Here is a 26,720-nt window from a genome sequence, read left to right as displayed (position 1 = left end):
TCATTATGGATTTACATGGTCACTATTAAATTTTATTTTTAACAATATTTGTTAAAGCCCTATTAAAATCAAAATTAATAAAATTTCACAGTTTAAAATACGTGTATAATTTATGACACTGATTATTAAACGATATTAGAATAATTACACATTCAAAGCTACAAAACATTTATGTTTTGTAACAACAACACTCAAAATATTTATTCGTCATTTTAATTTGAAGCCTTCCCAAACATTTTGGCGTTTATATCGATTTCCTTCTCTTTAAGCATCTTTTCTAACAATAATTAGAGATTTGTCTCAATATGCAAACCAATGCTTTCGATAGTTTCTGCGTGATTTATCTCCTAACTTGTCAACCTCTCCACAATGTACCTATGAGGATTTACTTGATCTGGTAAAAGTTGAATAGTCTGAAACCCCTGACAGACGTGAAGCAAATTATCACTATGTCTGAAAGTAACTACAATATCAGACAAAGGTTTAAATAAGCCTCTTATTTAAAAAGAACTTAGAACAAACATAAAGGCATGTTCTGATGCTAACAAAGTCCAATTACATGTCACGGTGACGTAATTAAACAAGAACAGACAAATTCCACCTAAAAATGTGAACTAGTAGTCAAAGATTATACAATTTAATTTTCATTTAATCTGGCTCAGTAACTCTATCATATGAGGAAACAGAAATGGAAAATTATAATAAAGGTTGAAATCATAAACAATTGAGTAATTTACATAATAATAACTGCACATATCTTAGAAGAATAATTTTCTTTATGTATTCAGTTTCTTCCTTCAACACATTTCCTTTTCATTTTAGAATTTTTGGATTTAATTAAGGATTTTCGTTTTTCTAAAAAACACTAAATGTATAGAAAAGTGACTAATTTAATTTCTTTAGTAAGATGAAATATATATGGTAAAGGCCGGTTAGAGAGCTGGTGTGGCAGAATTTTTAGAATTTAGTGACATACCAAACCACAAACTCTAAAATGGAAAAACTTTTAGAATTTAGAGCAGGCACTGGAAGCAGAATTTACAAAGGCACTATACAGTTGAATTTAGGTGTGTGTGTGTGTGTGTGATTATGGCAAAGCCTCGAGGGCCATCTGCCTAAAGGGAGGGATGCCTTTCGTGGAGGACTTTCTAAGGGAAACTGGCTCGTATACACGTTACACATGGGGAAAACCACGAAAACGCCCATGCAGCCAGCCCGTTCGCGGGATTCGAACCTCAGACCGAACTACCAGTGTTCAGCGACTTTACCGCTCGGCCACTGGTGGGCCAGTTGAATTTAGGATCCACAGAGATTGCATCTGATGGGAAAATGCTTAGTGTCAGCTCTGTGTATGATGCCTTAAGACATATTAGATGTACAGGGGTTGGACAAAAATATGGAAACAGCTTTAAAAAAACATGTTTCTTTGCTTAATATGGTGTAGGAAACCCGTTGGCATCCAAAACAACTCGCAGTCTTCTCGGAATGGATAAATACAGTTCCTGTATGTTTGCCAAGGGAATATTATACCATTCTTCCTGCAAAACGGTGGCAAGTTCAGATAACGATGTTGGCGGTGGATAACGAAAACGCACTTTCCGTTCCAATGTAGACCACAAAGGTTCGATAATATTCAGGTCTGGTGACTGTGGTGGCCAGGGGAGATGGGACAACTCATCCTCGTGCTCAGAAAACCAGTCCTGGACAATGTGAGCTGTGTAAACAGGGGCTTTGTCGTATTGGAAGACACCATCACCATCGGGGAACAAAGTTTGTACCATGGGATGAACTTGATCGGCCAAAATGTTCACATAAGTCTTGGCAGTCATGTGCCCTGACACAGTTATCATGGGGCTAGCAGAGAACCACGATATGGCTGCCCAAACCATAACAGAACCCCCGCCATGTTTCACTCTTGGCAACAAGCAGTCTGTATTATAGGCTTGAGATGGCGTTCTCCAGACGTAAACTCGGCCAGAAGTGGGAAGCAATGTGAAAGAAGACTCGTCAGACCATATTACTCGCTTCCACTGCTCTATAGTCCAGACTTAAACACCACCTTTTCCTGTTACGGGTATTAGCATCACTGATGAGTGGCTTCTCAATTACAGCACGGCCAGCAATTGCCTGTTTATGAAGCTCCCTTCTAATTGTTTTGGTACTCACAGGGTTCGGTAACACAACATTCATTTCAGCAGTAACTTTTGCAGCTGTAGTCTTCTTATTTTTCGTCACAATTGCCCTTAATGATCGTCTGTCACGATCACTCAGGACACACTTTCGTCCGCGCTGTGATTTAGCAGATGATGTTTTTCCGCTTTTCAAATATGCGGAATAAATCTTCGATACAGTACCTTTTGAAACACTAAACACCTCGGCTACCTTGCTTACGGAAGCACCTACCATACGTGCTCCAACAATTTGCCCACATTCGAAGTCTGTTAACTCTGACATAATGCAATGACAACCTCACATAACAGTACTCCGACAACAACTGAACTGTTTAGCACATTTACGAAGTTGTATAGGTGGCGTCAGCAGTCAAAAATGCCACCTACATATTTTATTAAAATCAATCTTTCTTTTCAAACATGCATTTCACAAGGTGTTTCCATATTTTTGTCCATCCACTGTATCTTTTAAATTGTAAGTTTTCAATTCCTTTATTAATAAAAAAAATTTCTTTCTATAATGCCTGCCCAAGTGATATTAGAAGCATTTTTGATATTTTCCATGCTTGTGTCTAGTGAAAAGTAGAGAAAATAAAGGGAAGATAAGCATGTTAAGAAAAAGATTCTAGTATCAGAAATAAAGCATTCAAATATTATGTTTTCATTGTTCTTCCAGATGTTATCTAAAAGGTAAGAAATTCATTGCAAACTTTTTGCAAAATACATCTATTACGTGTTAATACCACAGAGACATTTTTCATTTTGTCACAATTTTCTAAAATCTTCTGGAATGGTGGGTCTATAAATCTTGCCTTCAAATCCTTCTAAATTTTCTAAAATGCAATATCAAAAATATTACAAAAAAAAATTATCCGACCAATTCTGTAACAGCAAACAGCCAGAAATATCCCCCCCCCCAAAAAAAAGGGAGAGGGAAAAAGTGTAAAATTAATTTTAAAGAGAAAACTGATGCATATTCTGAGAATCTGGAATATTCTGAGTCAATTACATGGGGAAAATGCTTACTATGAAAAAATTAAAAAGACATTTTTAGTTAATTATATAGCTAATTTTGCTTTTGCTAAGAGCTGTTTCATAAATTATGTTTTATAGCATTATACCTTGTTTATTTTTCAGATTAAAAATATTGTATAATAAGCCGTCAAAATGAAACTTTATAATATGACAGCGAAAAATAAAAATGTTGTAGAATAGCATGAGACTATTTTAATGTTATTTTTTAAATACAATTCCAATATATTATAATTATTTTAATGAAATTTATCAATGTTATGATCTTTTAAAAAAACTGTCGAAAAATTCTGAGATTTTGGAATTAAAATTTTTTTTTATAGAAACTGATCTTAAAATTGCCAAATTTAGAACCGCAAATCTTCTAATCTTATCACTTAAAATCGCCAAATTTAGAAAATAAAAAAATTCAATTCCCAAAAGCTAAAATTGTTTAAGAGCTCTTTATTATGAATTTCGAAATGCTTATATTTCACTTCTTGCTTAGAAACTCAAGTATCCCATTATTTATATTACAAATAGAAACAAATTATAACCCATAAATCCATTCAAAAGATAACCATATATGTCAGTGAATCGCCAAATATATTCCTTCAAAATGCTAATTCACAGTCAAAAAGGCAGTCGTAAAAACAGACAGAAATTTCAGATGATTAAAATTAAGGACCTTTTACTAATTTTGGCCAAAATTAAGGACTTTTAAAGACATCCTTGGCGAAAATTGACACTATTCCTGTTTACGTCTAACGCCCTCTCCAGTAAAATGACATCCAAAACATAATTAAAACAAAAATATTACAATCTCAATAAACTGCATTTTAAATCAAACAAGGAAGTAACAAAAATAGAAATACATATTATCTAATCTACGCAGAACAAAAAGAAAATATCGACTTACCTTATTTAAAAATTTGTTCCTTCAATATGTGCGACATACAGAATTCCTTAATAGCACTAAAATTATCTGAACTAGAATCTGTATACTACCGTCACCACACAAATTCACAAAAATAAGAATCAAATTTAATTCAGTCTTAATCATTTTAGTATAAGCTTCATACATCCACATGAAAATCAAAATCCCAATAACACTCAAATGACTGCTCAAACCATGATTCTTTTCTAATGGAAAGCTTTATATAGTGTAGTGGGCATTTGAACCTTTCTTGCGACAAACACATTCAAAGCCACTTGAACAATCTTTACGTTCGACCATACACACTTCCTTCACACAAGCACAAAACACTTACAATGATTATTGAGTAAACCTTCATTTATACACGCAGTCAATTAATGCTTCTTTTCCCATTCATTCCAAATCGTACCGAAACAGATTAATCTTATCACAGGCAGCCATTTTTCGTTGTACAGCACAAAATAAGCAACGTACTTCTATGCGACAGCCTAAGCTGAAATAAGTTCCGAGAAATTAAAATCATCAGGAACACAATACAACCAATCAAATCATAATAGGGTTTCCATAACATTTAACTACTCCGGCTCCCACAAATGAAACAACAACTACAGTAATCCAAAGGGTACTCTTAGATAGAGTAAAATCCTAGTATACAATACGACCTTTGCAAGATTTTGAAAACTGTTGACAATACCAAAATGACTTGTTTACTGCTCATCGTAAAGACCACGTTAACTGCTCATCTCTGTGTCGCCAAATCTCCCATGTACCGTATACTAGGATGAAACCTTAGATAGCTTAGTTTGTTAATCAATAACCAACGATTAAATCTGAAAGATAAACATCTTAGTGGCTTGAGAAGTCTCATCACTTCTCCAAGACTGCTGGCATTCAATATTGTGGCAAATAATCCATTTCTCATCACTAATTGATTCACTTAAAAAATGGATCATTTTGATGATGTCTGAGAAGCATATCACAAATGTCAATATGATGGAGCACATCAATTTTTCTACAAAATTGGAAAATCCAAATATTGAGTTTTCACATGATTATATTGGGTTGGCAACTAAGTAGTTGCGGATTTTTTTTAGAAAATCAAAGACAATTTTTTCATGGAACTAAATAACCTTATTCTGTAATGTATTGCTCATCTTAATCAATGACCTTTTGCCATCTTTCAGGCAGCATCATAATCCCACGTTCATAAAACTTCTGGTTTTTATTAGCAAAAAACTGAATCAGGTACGATTTGACATCATCATCATTATTGAAATTTTTACCATTGAAGGAGTTTTGTAAAGATCGAAACAAAAAGTAATCAGATGGTGCAAGGTCAGGACTATATGGTGGATGTGGCAAAACATCCCAACCAAGCTCCAATAATTTTTAGCCAAGTGACCAAAGATGTGTGTGGCCTTGCATTGTCATGATGGAATACAACACCTTTTTGATTTGCAAATTCGGGCTGCTTTTCTTCAGCTGCATTGTTTAATTTCATTAGTTGTTCAATGTAGACATCAGAATTGATCGTTTGGTTGGGTGGTAAAAGTTCAAAGTAGACAATTCCTTTGCAATCCCACCAAACTGATAACAAAACCTTCTTTTGATGAATATCAGCTTTTGATGTTGTTTGAGTTGGTTCACCTGGCCTACTCGACGATCTTTTCCGCTTGATATTGTTGTAAACAACTCCTTTTTCATCGCCAGTTATAGTTGTTTTAAAAATGGATCATTTTCATTACGTTTCTTTAGCAAATTGCAACTGTTAATGCGTTGCGTTAAATGAGTTTCTTTCAGTTCGTGAGGAACCCATGTATCGAGTTTTTGAACATAGCCAAATTGTTTTAAGTGATTTTCAATGCACGTATGTGATACATGAAGCTTCTCTGCAATCTCACGTGTTGTACTGTGACAATACGAATCGATTATTGCTTTGATTAGGTCGTCATCAACTTCAACTGGACGACCAGAGCGTTTTTCATCTTTGAGTGAAAAATCACCAGAACAAAATTTGGCAAACCAATTTTGACACTGCCGTTCTTTTAAGGCTTCGCCACCATAAACATCACATAACTTTTTATGAGCTTGCGATGCATTTTTCCCTTTGCAGAAATAAAAAAGCAAAATATAATGAAAATGTTTGTTTTGATTTTCCATTTTTCAACGAACGCCAAACGAAAACTACGCAACCGATCAAAAAAACTTTTTTTACCGATTGACAGCTGAATTGCCAACTATCAAATAACAAAATGTGTTTTACATTTGTACTACGTCTGCAACCCTAAAAATTCAACTGAAGCCATCTATGAGTGAAATCCGCAATTACTTAGTTGCCAACCCAATAAAAGGTTGAATTTGACAAATTTAATATCAGCATTTTCTTGTGTTGTAACTCAGTGGTTTACTTCATTCAATACCTTTATCTTTATCAGTTTCTACTGGTCTTCCAGAACATAATGTAACTTCAATATCGACACTACTAGAATGAAATTTTATGAACCAATTTTGGCATTCGCATTCTATCAACACAATGTTTCCATATATGTCCCACATTCTACCCCCTTGCTTGAACAGCATTCTTCTTATCTTATAAGTAATCAAAAAAGGCAAAATATGCTGAAAATGCTATTTTTCAGTTTCTTTATTTGATGTGATTCCAGAACGGGAGATTATTCAAACAAGATTTTCAAAAAATAAGCCTTGAAATATCAGCATTCAGATGCATTTAAAATGAAGCTGGCTGGTTAAAAATACAACTAATCCTTCTGGTATTTAAAAAAAAAATAATAATAATAAAAATAAAATTCCAAAATTACTTTCCAAACAACCCAATAATGTATTCAAGGGAAATTTCAATTATTTCAGTAACAAATTCTGAATGAAAAGCCATTTTTGTTTACAATGTTGAAACGTGCATAAAAATTAGAAATTATAACATGTATTTAACATATTTATAAAGAAACTGTAAATTTAATACCAATTTATTAAATTTTCACAATAGCCCATAGTCCACATAACCATAAAATTAACATCATATGAACATACCCCACTTACATCCATAATGATGCAATCATTATGGAAATGCAGTTATTTTGCATATAAAATGCCAATTCTATTTCCTACCCAATAAATTAAAGGAACAAACTAAAAAAATCTAGTGCAATTATGTTCCAACACAGATGCTGCAGTAAAGATTGTTTTATTCACTTTCATAGAAATGCCAGCACCTTTATGTGGGGCACCATTCTAAAGGCATTCCAATAAGTGGAACTGTACCTTAAATTTTAAATAGCATAAAATATAATCCATAGAACTAACAGAGTTAACCACATTGTTGGGAGTAACTTCCAAAAGTATTTTTCAGTAAATACTTTGTTAACCTCCAACTTACTTTAGTAAAAAAAATCAGCATTTAATATAAATTTTTTAAAAAATGTCAAAACCAAATATTGGACATAGAAAAATTATATACAGTCTCTCACAGAAATGTTTTTACCCTTTAAGAATTTGTGAAAAAAAGGTGCTGTAACCCGGAACTGAATTCAAATATAAAGTTCAATATTTTTTCATATCATCTCCATGAGATTTTGAATAAAAACCAAATTTTTAATACTTACTTATTTTCCCTTTCTAAAATTGAAAATGCAAGGAGGCATAGACTGAACACGAAGTAACCGTAACATTAACATTTTCGTAATATTTCATAAATAAAATTATCATCTCCCACTTTTTTTTTTCATTTTGATGACGTTTAAACAATTTTTTGGTTTTATTTTTTGCTTGCTTACTACGCTCTATTTTATTTAATGTCTAAAAATGGCTCATAGTCGTAAGGTAACAATGAACAGCATTCGCAAATTGATCATTTTTTAACATAAGGATGGAAATTTAATTCGGGATATCGATAAATTAGTAAATTTATCACATTGTATGGTACAGCATGCGATAAAATGCCTTAAAGAAGAAAATCTGATTTAAAAAAAGAAAGAAGAGGTTGTCCTGTAAAGAGGACTCCAGGGGATCAGAGATTTACAGAAAAATTTGTAAAAATTCATGTTTGAGTGTTATAAAGATTTCTGCAGAATTTACTGAAAAATTTTCTACTTCAATTCACTTACAACTGTTTGACGAGCACTCAATTAGCTAATTTACAACGGCACTTTGCTTGAAGAAAATCTGGGTAAAGTGCCTACTTATATGTATAGATGTGTCAGTGGATGGAGTCAAGGGCGTTCTCAATGCCACGTTTGTGCAATTCACTGATGTTTTTTCTTTTAAGTAAAAATATGTCGATGTGTACATGGATACCGAGTTCGTGCAATTTTTTTACTAGTTATTTTCAAGTTGACGATTTTGAGAAACGTGCGAAGCAGTGGGCGATTCTGCACTTTCCCCAAAATTTTTTAGAAGTGCAAAAAATAAGAAACTCGGGCTTTTCTTCTCAAAATCAATTGCTAATAAGCTTGAAGCATACTGAATCATGCCTTATTTGAAGATGAAAACAAATTTAGCACTTTTGGTTCTGATGGGCGTATAGTTGTATGGAGGCAAAACAAATAATAAGTTAAATCCCAGCACATTGGTTGGAAAAGCAAAGCAGTGGAGGTGTTCTTGTGCGAGGGTGCCTGTTAGCATCAGGATTAAATAATTTAATATTTAATGATGGCATAATGAACAATGATCTTTATTTAAATATTTTAAAAGATAATTTTAAATTATCTGCCCAAAATTTGAGGACTGGAATATATTTTTTATCAGGATAACAATCCTAAGCACATGACCCTCAACGTCCACCTTTGGTGTGTCTATAATTGTCCATAAGTTCTGAAACACCTCCTCAGTAAGTAGATTTAAACTCAACACAACACATTTAGAGAGAATTAGAGGTTAGAGTACAAGGACAGAACATTAAAACAAAAACTGAACTAAAAACAATAATGATAAAAATAGAGGTACACTGATGCAGATATTGCAAAAAAAAAAAAAAAACTGGGGAACTCTATGAAAAGATGTTTGAAAGCTGTCATAAATACTGCAGGATATACTACAAAATACTTACTGACATAAATACTACAATATTTACCAATATGTGCAGATTTCTTTAAAGCATACAAAGACTTTTTTTAGGTTACTTTTTTACTACTGATTTTCCAAAAAAATGTTTTAATATGTTCATAAAATAATTAAAGTAGTTTTGCTAAGAGAAATTTATATAAATTATAAAAAATTTAAGAAAATGTCCTAATTACCAATACAAAATTTTAAAAATACGTGAATACTTTTAACATTTGGTGAACAGCGTCGGCTAGTATGAACAATTTTGATGAGCATTACTTTCAAATTGATATAATACATACTGACCAAAGTATTTTTAGTTTCTTATAATCTAATTCTACAATGTTCAAATTAGCTTTACCTAATTCCTAATCCTAAATGAAGTATTAAATCTAAAATCTGAAAGGGTAATAACTATGTTAAACAGGATAAAATTGGAAAAGCTAAATTATGATTACAGATACTGCATGATTTTGAATAATATTTCATACAACATTACAATAACATTTAAATTTAATATTCCTAACAATGAAACGAAACATTTACCGTATTTGACATCGCATCTAAGAAGCCGGCCATATTTTTCGAAAACTTGTTCCACATCTCTTTCCCGTATATCAATAGGAAGCCTACCAACAAAGAGTTGAGCACGGCTAGTCATTATATCAGCTTTAGCACGTCTCAATTAAATGTACGTAAGCTCACACGATATACCAAGTTACAACAAATTCTTACTCTTAGAATTACGCTTTCTCAAAATGAAGACGATTAAATTGCCGTTGCCTTCCTAACGCAGAAATAGAAAAAAAAAAAAACTGTAGTTTTGCGCACAGCAAAAGAGGGAATTCGTTGTTGACAGGTTATCTTCACGAGAAAAAAGGAGGGAAAAATGGGAGGAGTTACGAGATTCTCTGGGTTGCATGAAGATCTACTAATAACTTTCTCGCCAAGTAATTTGGCGTCATCGGCTCATTCTCATTTCTGGAACTGTGGTTGAAGAGTGGTCTGTTTTTGATCCGTAAGTATGCTAAAATTCTACTATAAATTTTTAATACCTTGTTTTCCAAATTTACACATTTTGCTTGATTAATTTGAAGTTGTTTGTTTTTAGATGTGCGCAATGGCAAATTTCAGGTTATTCGTCAAATAACCAAGGTTTCTATTTCTCTGGTAAGTGTTTGCTATATATCTTATATTTATTATTAAATATTAAAAGTAATTTTTGCATGCGTATATTTTTTCATGCTCATTTTCTGTTTTATGTGCTGGTAGATTTCTGGCCGATTACCGTGTTTTTAGATAAATGCGCCATTTTCATTTAGGTCATATAGAGATTACTGTTTCCAATTTTTTTTAAGTAACTACGAAAATTCTAACACATGTAAAAGCTTTACTAGTAAACTTTTGATTGAGGATATTTCAAGTAAATGTGCCATTTTTACTGAATTTGTGTAGAAGTTGCTCTTCGTTATGCCTTTTTTGAGCCAATATGTTAATTAGTTGTATTCTTTTAATGTGTTGTTTTGCAGATTAATGCAGTTTATTTGACAGATGTGTAATGCTGTTTGTTGAAAAATGCATTAGAACCAATGATGGTAAGATCTTGGCCTAGCAAATTAGTAAAATATTACCTGCTCTTAATTACTGAATCATATTGTAGGATAAAATCTGCTGTTTATGTATGAAAATTTGTACTTTATCTCTGATTATGTGGTATATGCCCAGAATTTCATTATTAATGATCAATTCATTAAAATTACTATTTTTAATTGTCTACTTTGTTTTGTGTTCCTGCTGCTCATTCTGCCTTTTTTTTTTTTTTTTTTTTTTTTTTTTTTTTTTTTTTTTGAGTAGGTATAAAAATTAATTCTTGTTTTTTATTTTTTTTCCCTCAATGTCTCTTTATTGTGCTGGTAAATTTTGAGAAAATTTCAAGTAAATGTACTGTTTTTACTTAGTTTGCGTAAAAATTGTTCATCTTTATACCTCTTTTGAATAAATATGTCAATTCTTGTTTGTATTATTTAATATCTTGTTTTGCATATTAACACAGTTTATTTGACAGATTGAGATGCGATTTGTTGAGAATATTCGTTAAAACTAATGCAGGTAAGATCTTGGCCTAACAGATTGGTAAAAGATTTTCTGATCTTAATTACTGAATTTTTATTATATTCTAGGATAAAATTTTGCCTTTTACGTGTGAAAATTTTTATTTTATCTGATTATGTGCCAAATTTAATGATTCAAGAAAAATGCCATTTCTGTGTGTAGCTAGTTCTTTGTTGCTGTTCGTCATGCAGTTCTTTTGAATATGTATCAGTTTGAAAATTTATTCTTACATGTGTATTTTTCTCATCCATTTTTGCTGTGCACTTTTCCTGTGAATATTATTTTTATTTAGTCTATATAGAATTTCCTCTTTCTACCTTTTTTCAATAAGTATGATAATTAGTTCTTGTTTGTGTTATTTTAATGCCCAACAATTTACTTTCGAATGTTTGTTAATTATAGAAGCTAATTTTACTTTTTGCTTGCAGTTTTCAACTCTGTACCTTTTATCCAGACATAAATAACATCTGCCTTTTCATTTCTAAACTTAAAGTATCGCAGTCGGGAAAAGGTTTCAATTTGAAAGGTAGTGGCTTTTCTAATTGCAAGAATTTCTCTTCAGAATTATAATTAACATAGGCTGTGCATTCTCTGCTAAGTATTTCATTTCTTGAAAAGTCTGGTAGACCTTTTAAATCGCAATTTTAATCTTTAATTTTTTGGATATAATTAAGAACGAATTCATTTGGAAGCAATTTAAAAAATAAAGGCATTAAAATATTTCTGTATAAATCAGTATGGTACTTTTCTGTTTCGCCGGCGCAAATCTCGCCAAGCGCACTTTATTGGCGACAACACATAATACACATAAAAATTGTCAAAAAAATGTTGGTTCTAAGATTTTTTTTATTTTAAAGGCATAAACATTTTAATATCGTTTAAAGTTTTGTAAAAAGACAATAAATTTTTTTAAAAACATTAATTTAAGAATTTACTATGCTTTCATGGTACAACATCCTGATTCGCAGGTTCGTATCACATGAACCCAAGTGATCTCATTTTACATAATTCTTTGCTCAAACTATGCTACAAAAATCTAATTCTCTCAATGATTCAGTATTTATCTACAATAATTTCAAGTTACATTTTAATATGGAATACAAGTTTAAATGCAAGTATTATTTCAGTTCGTACGAAGCTTACTTAAGAATTATGTAAAACCCAGTACTTTACTTTGCTAGTGCATTCTCATTAGAATTGATGAATTTAACCCTTGATTTTATCTTTTCTATATTTTCGCCTTCGCTGAGCTGTGTGATTGCATCCTAATTGACTTAAATACCGCGAATGGCATTAGGGCATAAAATTGAACTTTCTGGTAAAAATTCTATGTAATTGTATGCCAGTATTGAAAGAAACAGTGGCGTAGCTAGGGTGGGGCAAGAGGGGACATCTGTCTCCGGGTGCAGCATCAAGGGGATGCCAAATTAATGCTACGAAATTTTTTAATGAATGTTTTGCATTCTTGACATATAGAAAAGGGCGTAAATTCTTCAGTTGTTCCCGGGCGCTGGAATCCTAGCTATGCCACTGGAAAGAAACAATCAATCTGATAAAAAAATGGCTGCGATATGTTTTGAAGATAAGCGTAAAAAGTTACCAGCGGAGATATTCCGTTTGGCATCTGTTGTACCATTTTTGGCGAAGCATCTCCCAAAAGTCTTGCTATTTTTCAGATTTCAAGTTTGACTTCTGTGCCTTGTTTTGCAGGTTAACATGCTTTATTTGATTGCATAGAAGTTAACTTTTCCTAAAAAGGCCTTAATTATAATATCATTATTGGTAAATTCAAGGCTTAAACAGATTGGTGAAATGTTTGACCTTAACTACTGAATTCTGCTAATTATATGGGATATGTCCATAATTTAAATTTTTTCCTAGTAAATCGATCAATTGGAACAAAATGTGAAATGAATTTATTAAAGAGTATGTCATTTGCTGTATTCATAAATTTCCAGCCATGTGTATCATTTAATAATTATTTGTTTTTAGTATAAAAAAAGTAGTAGCAGATGGTCCTACCAATTTGAATAAATATGGAATTTAGTTTTTAATAGTTTTATTTATTTCATGTAATTTATTATATTAAAGTATAAAGGCTATGCTCGTAGTAAGGGCAAGTTTCCAATAAATAGCAGTTTTTATTTGAGTATGGTGGTTGAGCTATTTATCCAGCATTTTTTTAGTATGAAGACTAATCATACTAAAAAAATTTGAGCATTTCTTTCAAGTAAAAATCAGTGTGTTGTAGCTGTGCCAGTATCATTCTGCATAATGACAAAAGTTCATTAAATATGTTAGTGACATTTAAGTGTTGGTTTTGATTATCATGCAATACTGAAACTAAATTCAGAATTTCATTATTAACAAAAAAAATTTTTTTTTTTTAAATTCTGGGTATGAATGTCTGAGCATGTGTGTAAATTTTAAGTCATTCTGGATTTTCTTTCACTTGATTAATTCGTTAAACTTGCTGTTATTTGTAAAAAATTACCTTTTTACAAATAACAGTACTAATTCATAACTTATTGAACTTTACCTTTCGTTTTAGTGGCACAGGTGATAATAGATTTTTACCCCCCCCAAAAAAAAAATTTCCAAGTGTGGCTATAGAGAGTATGCTCAAGTTCATAAAATAACTTAGTTTTTCTTTATCATCACCTTTCTGTTCAAGAAGCTTTTCTGAAGCATACAGTGACCTCCCTTTTCTATTATAAGAATGCAGTCAAAAGTCTTTAATCTGGATGTCCATAATCCGAAATGATCTGGGCCTCAAAGCTACAAACTTTCTGCGCATGTGCGTTTATGCATGCGCTTTTAATGTATAACGGACGGTATAAGCTAAGCTAAAATTATCTAATTATCTATTTCAGTTAATGTTGCAGATTGCGTTGTCCCTTAATCTTCTATATGGATCCGGCTTATTATTTTTTGTGGACTGTTAGAGCAATTTTATAAAAGTAAGCTTGAACTTTAGATTATGTCAAAAAGAATTTCTGATTCTGGAGCTGCCGAAGAATCTACAAAGTGAAAGCATGTTTTGATGTCCATCCAACAAAAAGTGGAATTGCTGCAAAAAAATGTATAAAGGCATATCCTTTGTTTCTCTAACCATTCCAAAATCTGTTTATCAATTTTACATCTCTCTGCGGGGTGGGGGGAGAGGAGGAACATCACTATCCTTATATTCAGGGCAGATGTTTTTATTTTATTTGGCTTATAATTCCTTACTAAATGTAGTATTTCATCTCAATGTACTCAGTTTTTTATTATGATTTAATCAAATTTCTCATCATTATATTACGGATACACATCAAATAGTTTTCTGATTGCAATTTTCTAATTTCGATTATGCGTAATGTATTCTTTACACATGCGCTTTGAAAGAAATGTTTAATAAAGTAAACAAATAAATAATTTTTTATTGTATATTTTAATACCCTTTAGATCATAATTGCTCTTTTTTTCATAAATTAAGTTTTCATATTTTTAATTTTATGTTTTCTTCATGCCATCTTACCAGATTTAAATTGATGATCTGTAATCCGGAATCGCCGAAGTCCCGACGAGTCCGGATTAAAGACTTTTGAGTGTAGTAATTGTAGAAATTTATCTGAATGTCTCCTGTGGACTTTCATTTAATAGATAATTAAAGCCAGTATGGAAATTAGGACATTTTGATATTGAAGAACAATTCATTGCTGCCTACTCTCCTTTTTTTTAATTTTTAGTCTTAACAAAGGAAAATGTTTCTCAGAAATAAATGGAATGTATTTAATTAATTAAACTTAAATTAGGCAAATTCCATTCCCTCAATCTCTAATGATTTTCAGAATTTTTAAATTCTTTTTCGTTTGGTCAGAGTTGTCTTAATCTGTAGTCATTTCTAAATTTTTATATGAAGATTTAAAAAATGGAATTAGCCAAATAATATAAGAATTAAATGTTAATATATTTTACAACAGAATTGAATTTCAAATAGTTCAAAAATCTAGTCCATGTAAATTTGAACTGAATTTTAATTTGATTTTTCTATTAATTCATTACATTTATTTAGGCGCCTAGAATGTGAGCATGGTAAATAAAATGGCAAGTACCCATTCCTCAGTATATTTTGGTGGGGAAAAACTTCTGAAATTTATGTCCAGTTTGTAGTACTATTATTCAGTTGACTTCATATTTGTTTAGGTATTTCACAGGGTGGGTGATCTTCTGTGCAAGATACTGAGAAAATTTTGATACTCTTTATGCTAAGAATAATTTCAAGAATTAATAAATTTCAGTTTTTTTTATATGATAGACTGATTATTCAAAGTAAATATACACCAAGGTCACCTTGGATGATCAAGAGCTTGTATCATACATGCATATTAACTGTTATAGGATAGCTATGGACTTTGGTCCTTCAAATTGTTTTATTAATATATATACAGTATTTAAAGAACTACAAAAGGGTGGAATGTAGTAAATAAAACATTTTTGCTTCTGATAGAAGTGTACAACTGACTGAAAAATGTAACAGCCATCATTAAAATTCAACATCATTTGAGAGATCTTTCTTAAGTATAGTACATACTTTTAAAAAATGAAACTGTATATATGAATTTTTGAAATAATGTAGCATATTAAAAGAAGATAAATTATGTATTGAAATGAATTATGCATTCAGTATTCCAATAAATTTTCCATTTTATACATTCTTAAATCAATATAAGAATTATCAGTATTTTTAAAATCATTAGTGTATGTGTTTTAGGAAAACTTTGGTTTAAATTCAGGCTTAGATACTAAGAGTTCTGTTTTATGAAGCATAAATATCTAATATTTGTTTTGCAATTAAGTTGAACTCAAATCATTAAATGTGAATGACATAATAGAAAAAAATCAGAGTTATTTTAATGACTGTAATGATGATATGTTATCTCTTATCACAGGAAAATACTTGGTATTTTATTTCAAGAAAAAAAAAAAAAAAAAACCAGCTGGGATGTTCTGTGGAGCAAGGTTTTTTAAATTTTTAAATCCTGTTCCTAGAGCAGACTTGCTAGTTCTTGGTTGTAGGTAAAGTTCAAATGGTATTTTAAGAACCTGAGGTTTAAAAAAAGGGGGGGAATAAATAAAGGTTTATTTTTTATAGAAAAATTCATTTATATTTCAGTAGTAGTTATTATATTTTGTGGCTATTCATTGAAAGAAATGTAAGCTTTTAAATATTAAGCTTTTTTTTTGTAAATTTTGATACGGATTAGATCATAATTGCTCTTTATTCCATAAATTACGGTTTCATATTTTTAATTGTATATTTTCTGCATGCCATCATACCAGATTTAAACTGATGATCTATAATCCGGAATCGCCAAAGTCCCGACGAGTCCGGATTACGGACTTTATACTGTATAACAGACTTATAAAGGGACCCATATCTCAAATAGCTTAGGACCTTATTAAGTCTAAATATGGTTCTGCATACTGTTAAGCACAAAGTTGGAAGCATAATGGTTTGTATATTTTTTTTTTTTTATTATTTTAAACAGCTTTCCTGTTTTTTTTTTTTTTTTTTTTTTTGTTTTTGTTTTGTTTTGTTTCCTACCTACAACTCCCAAAATGTTTTTTCTTCTACGGAAGTTACTTCCATGGAAGAGCTTAGTAATGCATGTCTTCCTTTCTGGCCATGTCATTGCTTTAAGCTAAATCTTACTACGTTCAGCCGTATTGTTATGTGGCTGTTAGTATTTGCCAGTGAGGTTTAATTAAGGGCCAACTCTGTTAGTTATTTCTGTACAGCTTTTTCTAGTTTTTAGTTAGTTAGCATTAGTTTCTTATTTTCTATCTTAAGTTAAAGCCCAAGTGGAGACTTCATGTAAGCCCAGGATTGGCCAACTATAAATGGTCTCAAGTTAAGTAAAAGGATATTTAAACCCTACTTTTGACTTGTCGCTTTAGACTTTTAGAAGTCAATGAATAGTCGCTACACAATTCTCAAGTATTCTAGATACCAAAGGCAGCCAATTTTACTAGAATCTTGTATCATTTATAGTGGAAAATTATATAGATCAGTATATAACTATTATGAAAATTTGAAAGCATCTGCAAGAAAATTGGAATGCAAAATACTGTTACGAATTTGTTATTTAAAACGCTAATGTTAGTTCAATTATAAATTAAATGGTTTTATTTCTCGCGCAGTGCAGCGCGTGACGAATATTAAAAGAAAGCTAAGCCGGAAAATTGAAAATACAACAGCGCGTGCATTAAATAAATAAATATCTCTTTTTGATTTCGAGAAAGTACTGGAAAATTCTAGCGCGTGATTTTAAAATCTTATAAAAGGAGGAAAACATCTCAGTTTGTAGCAGTTGCTTAGTTTGTTGTTGTTTAAAAAAACTACTGTTGTTGATTGTAGCGAATTCGTAGATTAGCGTTCTTTAGCTGTTTTGAATTACGTTCTATTGGACATTTGAGTAGTTAAAAGAAAACTACTGTGAGATATTGTAATACTGCGTGATAATTTGAGAAAATTTAAGCATTTTTGTTGTGATAATAATAAATTTTTGTTCATTTTTTTTCATCGGACTTGTGCATTCATTTCATAACGAACCCGTACGCACGCAACAATTTTTTGACCAGCTTGAACGGCTTTCATTTCGTCCTTAACGGATTCCTGGCCCAATTTCATTTCTTCCTTAACGGATTTGACGGCCCCTTCCATCTTTTCTTGGAAAGCAGCAAATGCAGTCATCATTTGCCTGAATTGTTCTTCCATCGCTCTTGTTATTGGCATTCAAACCCCACTCCTGACACCAAAAATTGTTGCGTGCGTACGGGTCCGTTATGAAATGAATGCACAAGTCCGATGAAAAAAAATGAACAAAAATTTATTATTATCACAACAAAAATGCTTAAATTTTCTCAAATTATCACGCAGTATTACAATATCTCACAGTACTTTTCTTTTAACTACTCAAATGTCCAATATAACGTAATTCAAAACAGCTAAAGAATGCTAATCTACGAATTCGCTACAATCAACAACAGTAGTTTTTTTAAACAACAACAAACTAAGCAACTGCTACAAACTGAGATGTTTTCCTCCTTTTATAAGATTTTAAAATCACGCGCTAGAATTTTCCAGTACTTTCTCGAAATCAAAAAGAGATATTTATTTATTTAATGCACGCGCTGTTGTATTTTCAATTTTCCGGCTTAGCTTTCTTTTAATATTCGTCACGCGCTGCACTGCGCGAGAAATAAAACCATTTAATTTATAATTAATGAACTAACATTAGCGTTTTAAATAACAAATTCGTAACAATACATTCATGTTTTATCAGGATAATGATTCTAAACATGCAGCCCTAAATGTTCACATGTGGTTTTCATACAACTGTCCGGAAGTTATCACAACTTCTTCCTTCATTTAGTCTTCAGGCTTAAATCAAATTGAATATGTATGAATGGAACAACAGTTACTCAAAAAATATAGATAAATGCATGTGAAAAGTGTAACTTTAGCTAAAAGATATCTAACCATTATGAGTATTGAATGTCCCGTTATTTTATTAATTAATTTTTTTTTTTTATTGACTCTTTCTTCAAAGTATTCGAATACTTATATGAGTTCATTTTGAAAACATTTTGAATATCTTTTTTAACCAAAAACGATTAGACTATTTTTTTTTTTTTTTTTTTTTTCAAAATAATGAACAATAGTACATGTGAAAGAAAAGTCATTCTACTGATTATTATTAACTGATATTTGGAAATAAAATCAAAGAATGCAAGTGTTACAAAATTAATTTCATAGGTTTTATAATTTCGTGAGTTAAAACTTATATTTTTAATTTAAAAATACAAAAACATGAATATTTGTTTTATTCAAAACATGTTTGTAAGTGCAAGTATATATCTTTAAATGGCTGGCAGTTACATAAGGCATAAGAACTTTTAAAGACATACGATATGTTAAACTTCATATCTTAAAATAATTTACATTAATGTCATAGTAGAAAGACAATTTGACTGCACTATATGTGATTTCTTTATGGTAATTAAAGAAAATTACACCACATGTGCTCTTTCCCACCTTTCCACCTTATTTTGCAAATAAATTGAGCAGAACGTAATTTTTTTTTTTTTTTTTTTTTTTTTTTTTTTTGGCCATATGATACCTTCGGCTCTATCTAGTAATGCTGAAGTGGCACTTGTAGTAGTTCATTCAGGAGAAGGAAAATCTCGTAGAAGATTGAAGGGGGAAAATTGATCGCAATCAGGCATACTGGTGGTCCTGGTACGTACGATGAGACAACAGTTCAGTGATTTTTAACACAAGTTGATTTTTATGTTATAATGTAACCTGCTTGTAAACAAGATTTTTCTGGAGCACAAAATAAATATAACAGCACAGAAGGGCTATTAAGTCCCAGAAGTATGTTTTTCATTCAATCTTAGCCATTTGGTTAGGTGAATGGATTAACAGATTATCATGGAGAGAGAGGAGGCCTTTCAGAAGGACCGAGGAATGGTGTTTAAATCATACTATAGAATTACGTCCATCTAATCTTATGCTTATTATGCAAAAACTAGAGGCAGAATATTACTCACTTAGAGATGTTCCCAATCAGTCCGAGGAATAATTAGCTTATCTTAATGATCTCAAAAATCAAATCGCAGCACTAAGCCAGTACGTTATTGAACTCAAACTGAGGATGAACCCACTAATTACTCCCAGCTACTATGGAAACTAATAAATCTACCGAATCTACTAACGCTAAAATTAAGCGTAAGAAAAACATAACGGATAAAGAAGGTTTTACTACACCTCGCATAACACATAAACGCACTCTTTCAAACGCAGAGGTTAATGAGCCAGCACAGAAAAACAAATTCCAGGAATTAAATCTCGAAGACAATATCGATTCTACTAACGAGCAGGGTGATTTTATCCACCCTCCCACTGCCCTAGCCGACTTTGCAGGCGACTGGGACAAATTAAAAGATGCTATTGAAGAAAAGTTACAAATCAAAAAATTCCGCGGAAATTTATCCGGTGGAACTCTTACTATCAGAGTTTACGACTCTGAACATTACAGAATGCTCACTGATTTTTTAGATAAACTTGGACTTCCCTACCATACTTTTAAAATGAACATCGAGAAACTGCCAAAGACTGCTGATATTGAACGTATCAAATCTGAAATAAAAGAAATGGAAATACCCATTCAAAAAACCGTTATATACTTAGCTGAATGCACCCGCAATAAAGAAGGTAAAGCTATATATGACATAAAGAAATTAAGAGGACTCGACGTGTTCGTGGAAACCTTACAAATCTCGCCCTGGCCCCATGCAATGCCATAAGTGCCAGCGGTACGGGCATACACGGGATCGCCGCAAATACAAAGCATGCTTTTTAAAATGTGCAAAACCTCACGAGACCTATACTTGCTCCCAAACAAAAAATGATAAAGATAAACCTCCAGTCTGTGCCCTCTGCGGAGCAGATCACATTTCTTCTTTTAAAGGTTGCCCTGAGCACCCATTTAATATACAGAAACAGATTGAAGAAAATAGAAGCGACGAAGAATCAATTCCATTACAACAAAAACGAATTCCAGACGCTCAATCCGAAGGAGATCCCTAAACGTAGTCCTGCCTGGCAACAATCATCCAGAGATGAAAACCAACCGAAAGGATCAAAAACTAGCCAATTAGGATTTTATGAGAAGTTAAAGTTACAAATTAAAGATTTCTTCTAAAAATTTAAAAATGCTAAAGGAATATTTGAAAAATTAGAGGTCGGCATGGCCGTTTTTGATTATCTGTCAAATATTGATTATGAATTTTAAGCCGATTCATAATATTCCTAATCTTATTTTAGCTACCAAAAGCTTTATAAAAATTAATTTCTTCAATGCTAACGGTATCCGTAAGCAACAACCTCAGCTCATCTCTTACCTCCAAAAATAACTTTTACAGGTCCTTAGGGGATGGATAAACATGTAGTGGTAAAGGCCTTTGGGTTGAACACCATTTAACGAATGATGATCTCCGAACTCCGACCTCCAAAAACATGACACTGATGTCATGTTAGTCAATGAAACACATCTTCGAGCTTGTGACAGATTCAGAATTCATGGCTATCAGAGAGGATAGACCCCATAACAGAGGAGGCGAAAATGCTATCATAATTAAAAGCCATAATAAAGCCTCTAAATTATCAAAAAACGTAAAGCCAAGGCTTTGATAATATCTCAAATGAAATGTTACAGGCACTGCCTAACAGATGTATAGTATTTATCACCAATATTTTCAACGCATGCATTCGTCACTGCTATTTTCCCTCTCAGTGGAAGCATTCAATAATTATTAACATCTTGAAACCTGGAAAAGACCTTAAATATGCCAAAAATTATAGACCCATCAGCCTGGTACCGGCTCTCTGCAAAGTTTTTGAACGTGTCATCAGTACAAGACTTTCCAAATTGGCATTGATAGGAACCAATTTGGTTTCCGAAAGGGACACTGTACTACTCATCAGATACTCCACCCGGTAGAATTTATCGCCCAAGAATTTAGAAAAAAGAATGGTGTAGCAGCATGCTTTCTCGATTTTGAGAAGGCATTTGACCGAGTCTGGCATGCTTGGCTTACTCCACAAATTGTCAAATTTCCTTCTGCCTAATAGCTTCATTAAACTTACCTACTCTTATCTCTACTGTCGCACGTTTTAAGTAAAGATGTGGAGAAATTCTCTCATCAAGAAAGAGATTTTCCGAGGCGTCCCTCAAGGGTCTGTTTTAGGACCGAAATATTTTAATATTTTTATAAATGACATGCCTGTACCACTACACTCAAGTATTTATAAATATGCGGACAATACAGTTATCTTAACCAGCTCTAGAAATCCACAAAATGGTCTTGACAAACTCCAAATGCAAGCTAATCTAATCAACAAATACTGTGAAATTTGGAAAATTAAACTTAACGCAGATAAATGTTGGGTTGTTTTATATCACAGATACAGAAAAAATTTTCCAGTTGATTCCAATATTAAAATAGAAAATTCACCTGTTCCAGTAGCAAGCTCATATAAATACCTAGGAGTGTACGTCGACAAAGCTTTAAATTTCAAGGACCATATCCAGTATACCATCAATAAAGCTAATGCAGCATTTATGTCTCTTTATTCCCTGCTTGGAAGGAAATCTAAATTAAATCTGAATACTAAGAGAAATCTTTATATCACTCTCATCAGACCAATTCTACTCTATGCAGTTCCTGCATGGGCAACTGCCGGATAAACTGAACGCTAAAAAAAAAAAAAAAAAAAGTCTTACCTAATAAGATTCTTCGTAGCATAACAAATGCCCCTTGGTTTGTGCGGAACGCGCAAATCCATAAGAATTTAAATATTCTCCCGATTATAATCAAATACTAACTACAGCACACAACTTCTTTGAAAAACTGAAAAACTCACAATACCTAGCCATTAAAGAACCCACAGATAAAAGACCGCGAACTATACATCATAATGCATTATAATGGTAGTGTACAGTGTATATCTTTTATTTCTACTTATTTTACGTATCTTATTACTCTTTATTAATCAAGATCAGTTTACGTTATGCACAAAGCTTATGGACTTTGATTGCAACTTATATTTCTTACTTATTATTTTCATTTAACCAAGAATTTATTTAGTACTGTGTAGTGTTTTAAAGCAAAGACTTTGCTTTCAGAGAAAATTTTAGTTCACGGTCTTATGACTCCTTCACTCACTATTGGCCACCTCGCATCACGTGGTGTTTACTGTGCAACTTTAAAGAAATTAATTTTCTAACATGATTATTTAATTTTACTGTACCCAAATTGTGTTTCTGAAGAATAAGGACATTATTAAATCTTCAAATTCACCTTTTTTTTGGAACTCTACAGACTTATTTGGGCTACAATGAACCTCTGGTTGAGGCGATACCCCCATTTTAACGGATAATAAAGAGCGAAATAATGATATATTTCATTGGGGACTCGCAAGCCATGGCAGCGGTATTATAAATATAACAAACTTGCCAATACTTCACGGACATAATTGATGTTTTCTAAAAATCAAAGTTTTTTAGGGTACTTAAAAAGAATCTTTATTTAACACGTGGGTGTGTAATCTTTATTTACCACAGTGCCACAGCAAAATCTGGTAAAATAGTCTGTCGGATCATTTTTTTTAATTCTAGTGGTTTCGTGTCTCCTTTATCCTAAAAATCAGTTCAGTACCTAATTTGAATATATTTTTATGAATATTTAATAAATAGATAAACAGATAACAGGTTTTAAACAATAAATTTATTACATTTCAGTTCATTGTAAATTAACACAAGAGTTATATGTATCAATAGGAAAAATTGGTAAAATTAGACAAATACTGTATTACAATACAAATAATAAAACAAAATACATAACCAAAAATAAATAACTTAGTGAAAGTGTAAACATCTTAAAATATATCGCTAGTCTTGTATTCTTTCAATAAACAACACAATCCCATTTAATTATAACTTCGTTGTTTTACTTCATAAATAATGATTACTTATTGCAGCAAAATCTATATTAAAATCAGATAATAATCTATGAAAAAAAGCTTCCAGAAGCCGAAACCAAGAATACGAACAACTTTCTGAATGTAGAAATAATTTTAACCATATGAATTTATCCATTTGTGAAGCACCGATGACTCACACAGCTTTAAACAATACAAAATTTGAGTCACACTCGATGAGCATGGCTCCGAAAAGTAAGGCCGCTTTGAATAATCGATGATGTACATGGCAGTCAATGTGTTAAAGTGCATGTAAAAACTCAATTACTAAAATAAAATAATTTTTTAGCTAATCGTGCATAGTTTAATATCTGTACAGCTTAAAAAGAACTCTGTAAACTGTTTCATTTGACTTATGAATAATTTAGTGGGCAGTTTTTTTATTACGCACATCGGTGCTACATAAACTGCCATAAAAAATCAGCTAGAATAAGCTAATGTTTGGTCTTCATGACAGCTGGACGTGCTAGTCATGAGAACAGGCAAAGGCCAAATGCGATAATTCTTTATATCATGACCTGCATTCTCAAATATAATTTTTTAAAACTGTTTTCGATAATTCGAATAATGTTATATACCAAGTTCGCAATGCCAAAAATGAAAAAAGTGGCAAGCATATTAAAAAAATGTGTTTAAATTATAGCGATTTAAAAATCTAGTTAACTGATAAATGTACGAATTATTTAAAATTTATAAAAAGTATTGTCAGTCTGTTATTGAACAGTTACATTATTTATTATATTTGTGAGACGAAAATGCATAGTTTCTAGAGATTCTTAGATTCAATAACGGTAACTGTTAAAAGTTAGCTTTAAAAAAAAAATGTGGATATTGTCTTTAAATATGATTAAAAAAATGGCATAACATTTGCATCATATTCAAATATCCCACGAAATAATTTTAAAAAAGTTTCCCTTTATTTAATTAACAGGGCATAACATGAAATCATTCACAAATATTCAAACGTGATGAAATCGTTCATCACCTTATTTGTGACGGAATAAAACAAAATGCAGTAAACTCTCTAGTTGCGTCCATCTCTGAAAAGAACAAAATATGTCTAAGACTAATATCGGTACTGAAAATCACTTTCGCTCGAGATCGAAATCATATGGAACCTTGAGAAGTAGAGAGGATCACCTCAAAAACAGGTAAGATCCTGAATACTGTTAATTTTTAAAAAAAGTTGAAATAACTTAATTTTTTAGAACTATTCTGAAACTGAAAGCGAAACTAACGATATATTATTTTAGTTAGGTGTTGCGTTGTTTAGAATAAAGACATAAATATAGGAGAACTTCATTAATGTTTCTTAAACTTTTTATTTACACAGGAGTTCATCTGTCAAATTTATTGTAAATCACTTAAAATTGCTGAATATGAATTATTTTAAAATTACGCTTTGAATATACATTTATAACAGAGAAAGGAATGTGACATTCCAAGTCATTTTATGTCTCATGATTATCAATAAAGCTCTAAATAAACATCGGTAAAATAAATTAACATCTCTTTAAGATCTAATATGAGGTACGGTCTTTTCTACAGCCAGACAGGTCGTGTATCGTGACGGCATACTAGACAGGACGCAGATGAAGAGCCCCTATGGCAGTCGGTCTCATTCCTGCAACAAGACAGTTTTCAACTCCAGGATAGTTCTTGGAGGGGGGAAAATTGCCCTCTTAAGAGCGTCCCAGACATGCTTTATAGGGATATATTATTTCAGTTAGGTGTTGCGTTGTTTAGCCAGGTGGCAAATATCCTCACTTTCCAGGTTACTGTTGACCAGCTGAGCCTTATGTGGACGAGCTTTGTCATCCATTAACAGGAACACCGGACCAACTGCGCTCCTGAAACATACGATCTAAGATTGCCTCTCTATAACTCATAGAAATCAGAAAGCCTTTGTCAAACACATGAAGGGGGTGTGGGGCCGTTCAGCATAATACCTACCCAACTATTACACCTCCACCACCGTAATGATCCTTTCCCATGATGATGGGAGGGATTGGTATCGTGTTCCAGGCTCTTTCCAGAAGCAGACACAATAAGAATCAATGGCCAGGCATATCTCGGCTCGTATAAAAAGCACGCACTGAAGTCTGTGTATTGAAGTGAGCGGAACGCAAATAGCAGGTCTTTTGGCATACAGCCCTATCTCATGAAGCCTTCAGACAACTGTAAACCGTGAAACTCGGATTTCAGCGGCAGCATATAGCTCAGGTGAGAGTTGTGAATCTGTAGCAGTTCTGTGTCGCAGCGCTGAAAGAGGCAAATAGTGAGCTTCAATCGTCGTTGTGGATTTTGGTCGGCTTTGGACCTTGGTTGTGGATCTTGGTCGAACTTTTCAAAGTCCTGAAACTGTTTCCATAAATTGCTGACGACACTGGGTGTCACATTGAGCTCTTTAACTACCTCCGCTTCTGATTGATCTGGCGACAATCTACCGTTAATCGCCGAGCGTGGCTTTGAAACAGACATGTAACTAACTGGCGTTTACCCGAATCTGGGAGAACTCTTCTAGGCCATTGGCTTTATACATACACACCGTAATCGGCAGAACTCTATAGCAAATTACTGTGGCTACCATTGCATTTAACTCTTTGATTCCATCGCAGAAGTGGACGCTAGTCCGAACTGGTGATAAAAAATTTTCCAACATGTAGATAGGTGATTTACTGTAAAGTGGTGCCAACTAGTGGTTATAGAACACATGAAATGGAGGGATGAAAAAATCCTCGAAGTATCTGATATACACAGCAAAGGGGCGATGAAATAAGAATACAAATAAGGTGTAATATAATTTAGATATTAAAAAAGGAGATATCAAATATACACA

General features: G+C 32.2%; 1 protein-coding gene and 1 long non-coding RNA gene across 2 annotated transcripts in view; one reads left to right on the top strand and one right to left on the bottom strand.

Moving 5' to 3' along the window:
- LOC118205668 (uncharacterized) overlaps positions 1-10,006 on the bottom strand; it is a 78,264-nt gene extending 68,258 nt beyond the window's left edge. Inside the window, exon 1 of the mRNA XM_085817495.1 lies at positions 9,724-10,006. Within this exon, the coding sequence (XP_085673621.1) occupies positions 9,724-9,838 (115 nt within the window). The 5' untranslated portion in view covers positions 9,839-10,006. The remainder of the gene's footprint in view (positions 1-9,723) is intronic.
- Positions 10,007-10,183: 177 nt separating this feature from the next.
- LOC146997369 (uncharacterized) lies at positions 10,184-16,272 on the top strand. Its single transcript, XR_015041377.1, has 2 exons — positions 10,184-10,347; positions 10,707-16,272. It is a non-coding gene; the product is annotated as an uncharacterized LOC146997369 (long non-coding RNA).
- The last annotated feature ends 10,448 nt before the right edge of the window (positions 16,273-26,720 follow it).

The sequence above is a fragment of the Stegodyphus dumicola genome, chromosome 5 (genome assembly GCF_044657685.1).
Source record: "Stegodyphus dumicola isolate Sdum_Otavi_A_Nest chromosome 5, ASM4465768v1".
Lineage (NCBI taxonomy): Eukaryota > Metazoa > Arthropoda > Arachnida > Araneae > Eresidae > Stegodyphus > Stegodyphus dumicola.
Note: the sequence above shows the minus strand (reverse complement) of the source record. Positions and strands in the feature narration are given on the sequence as shown.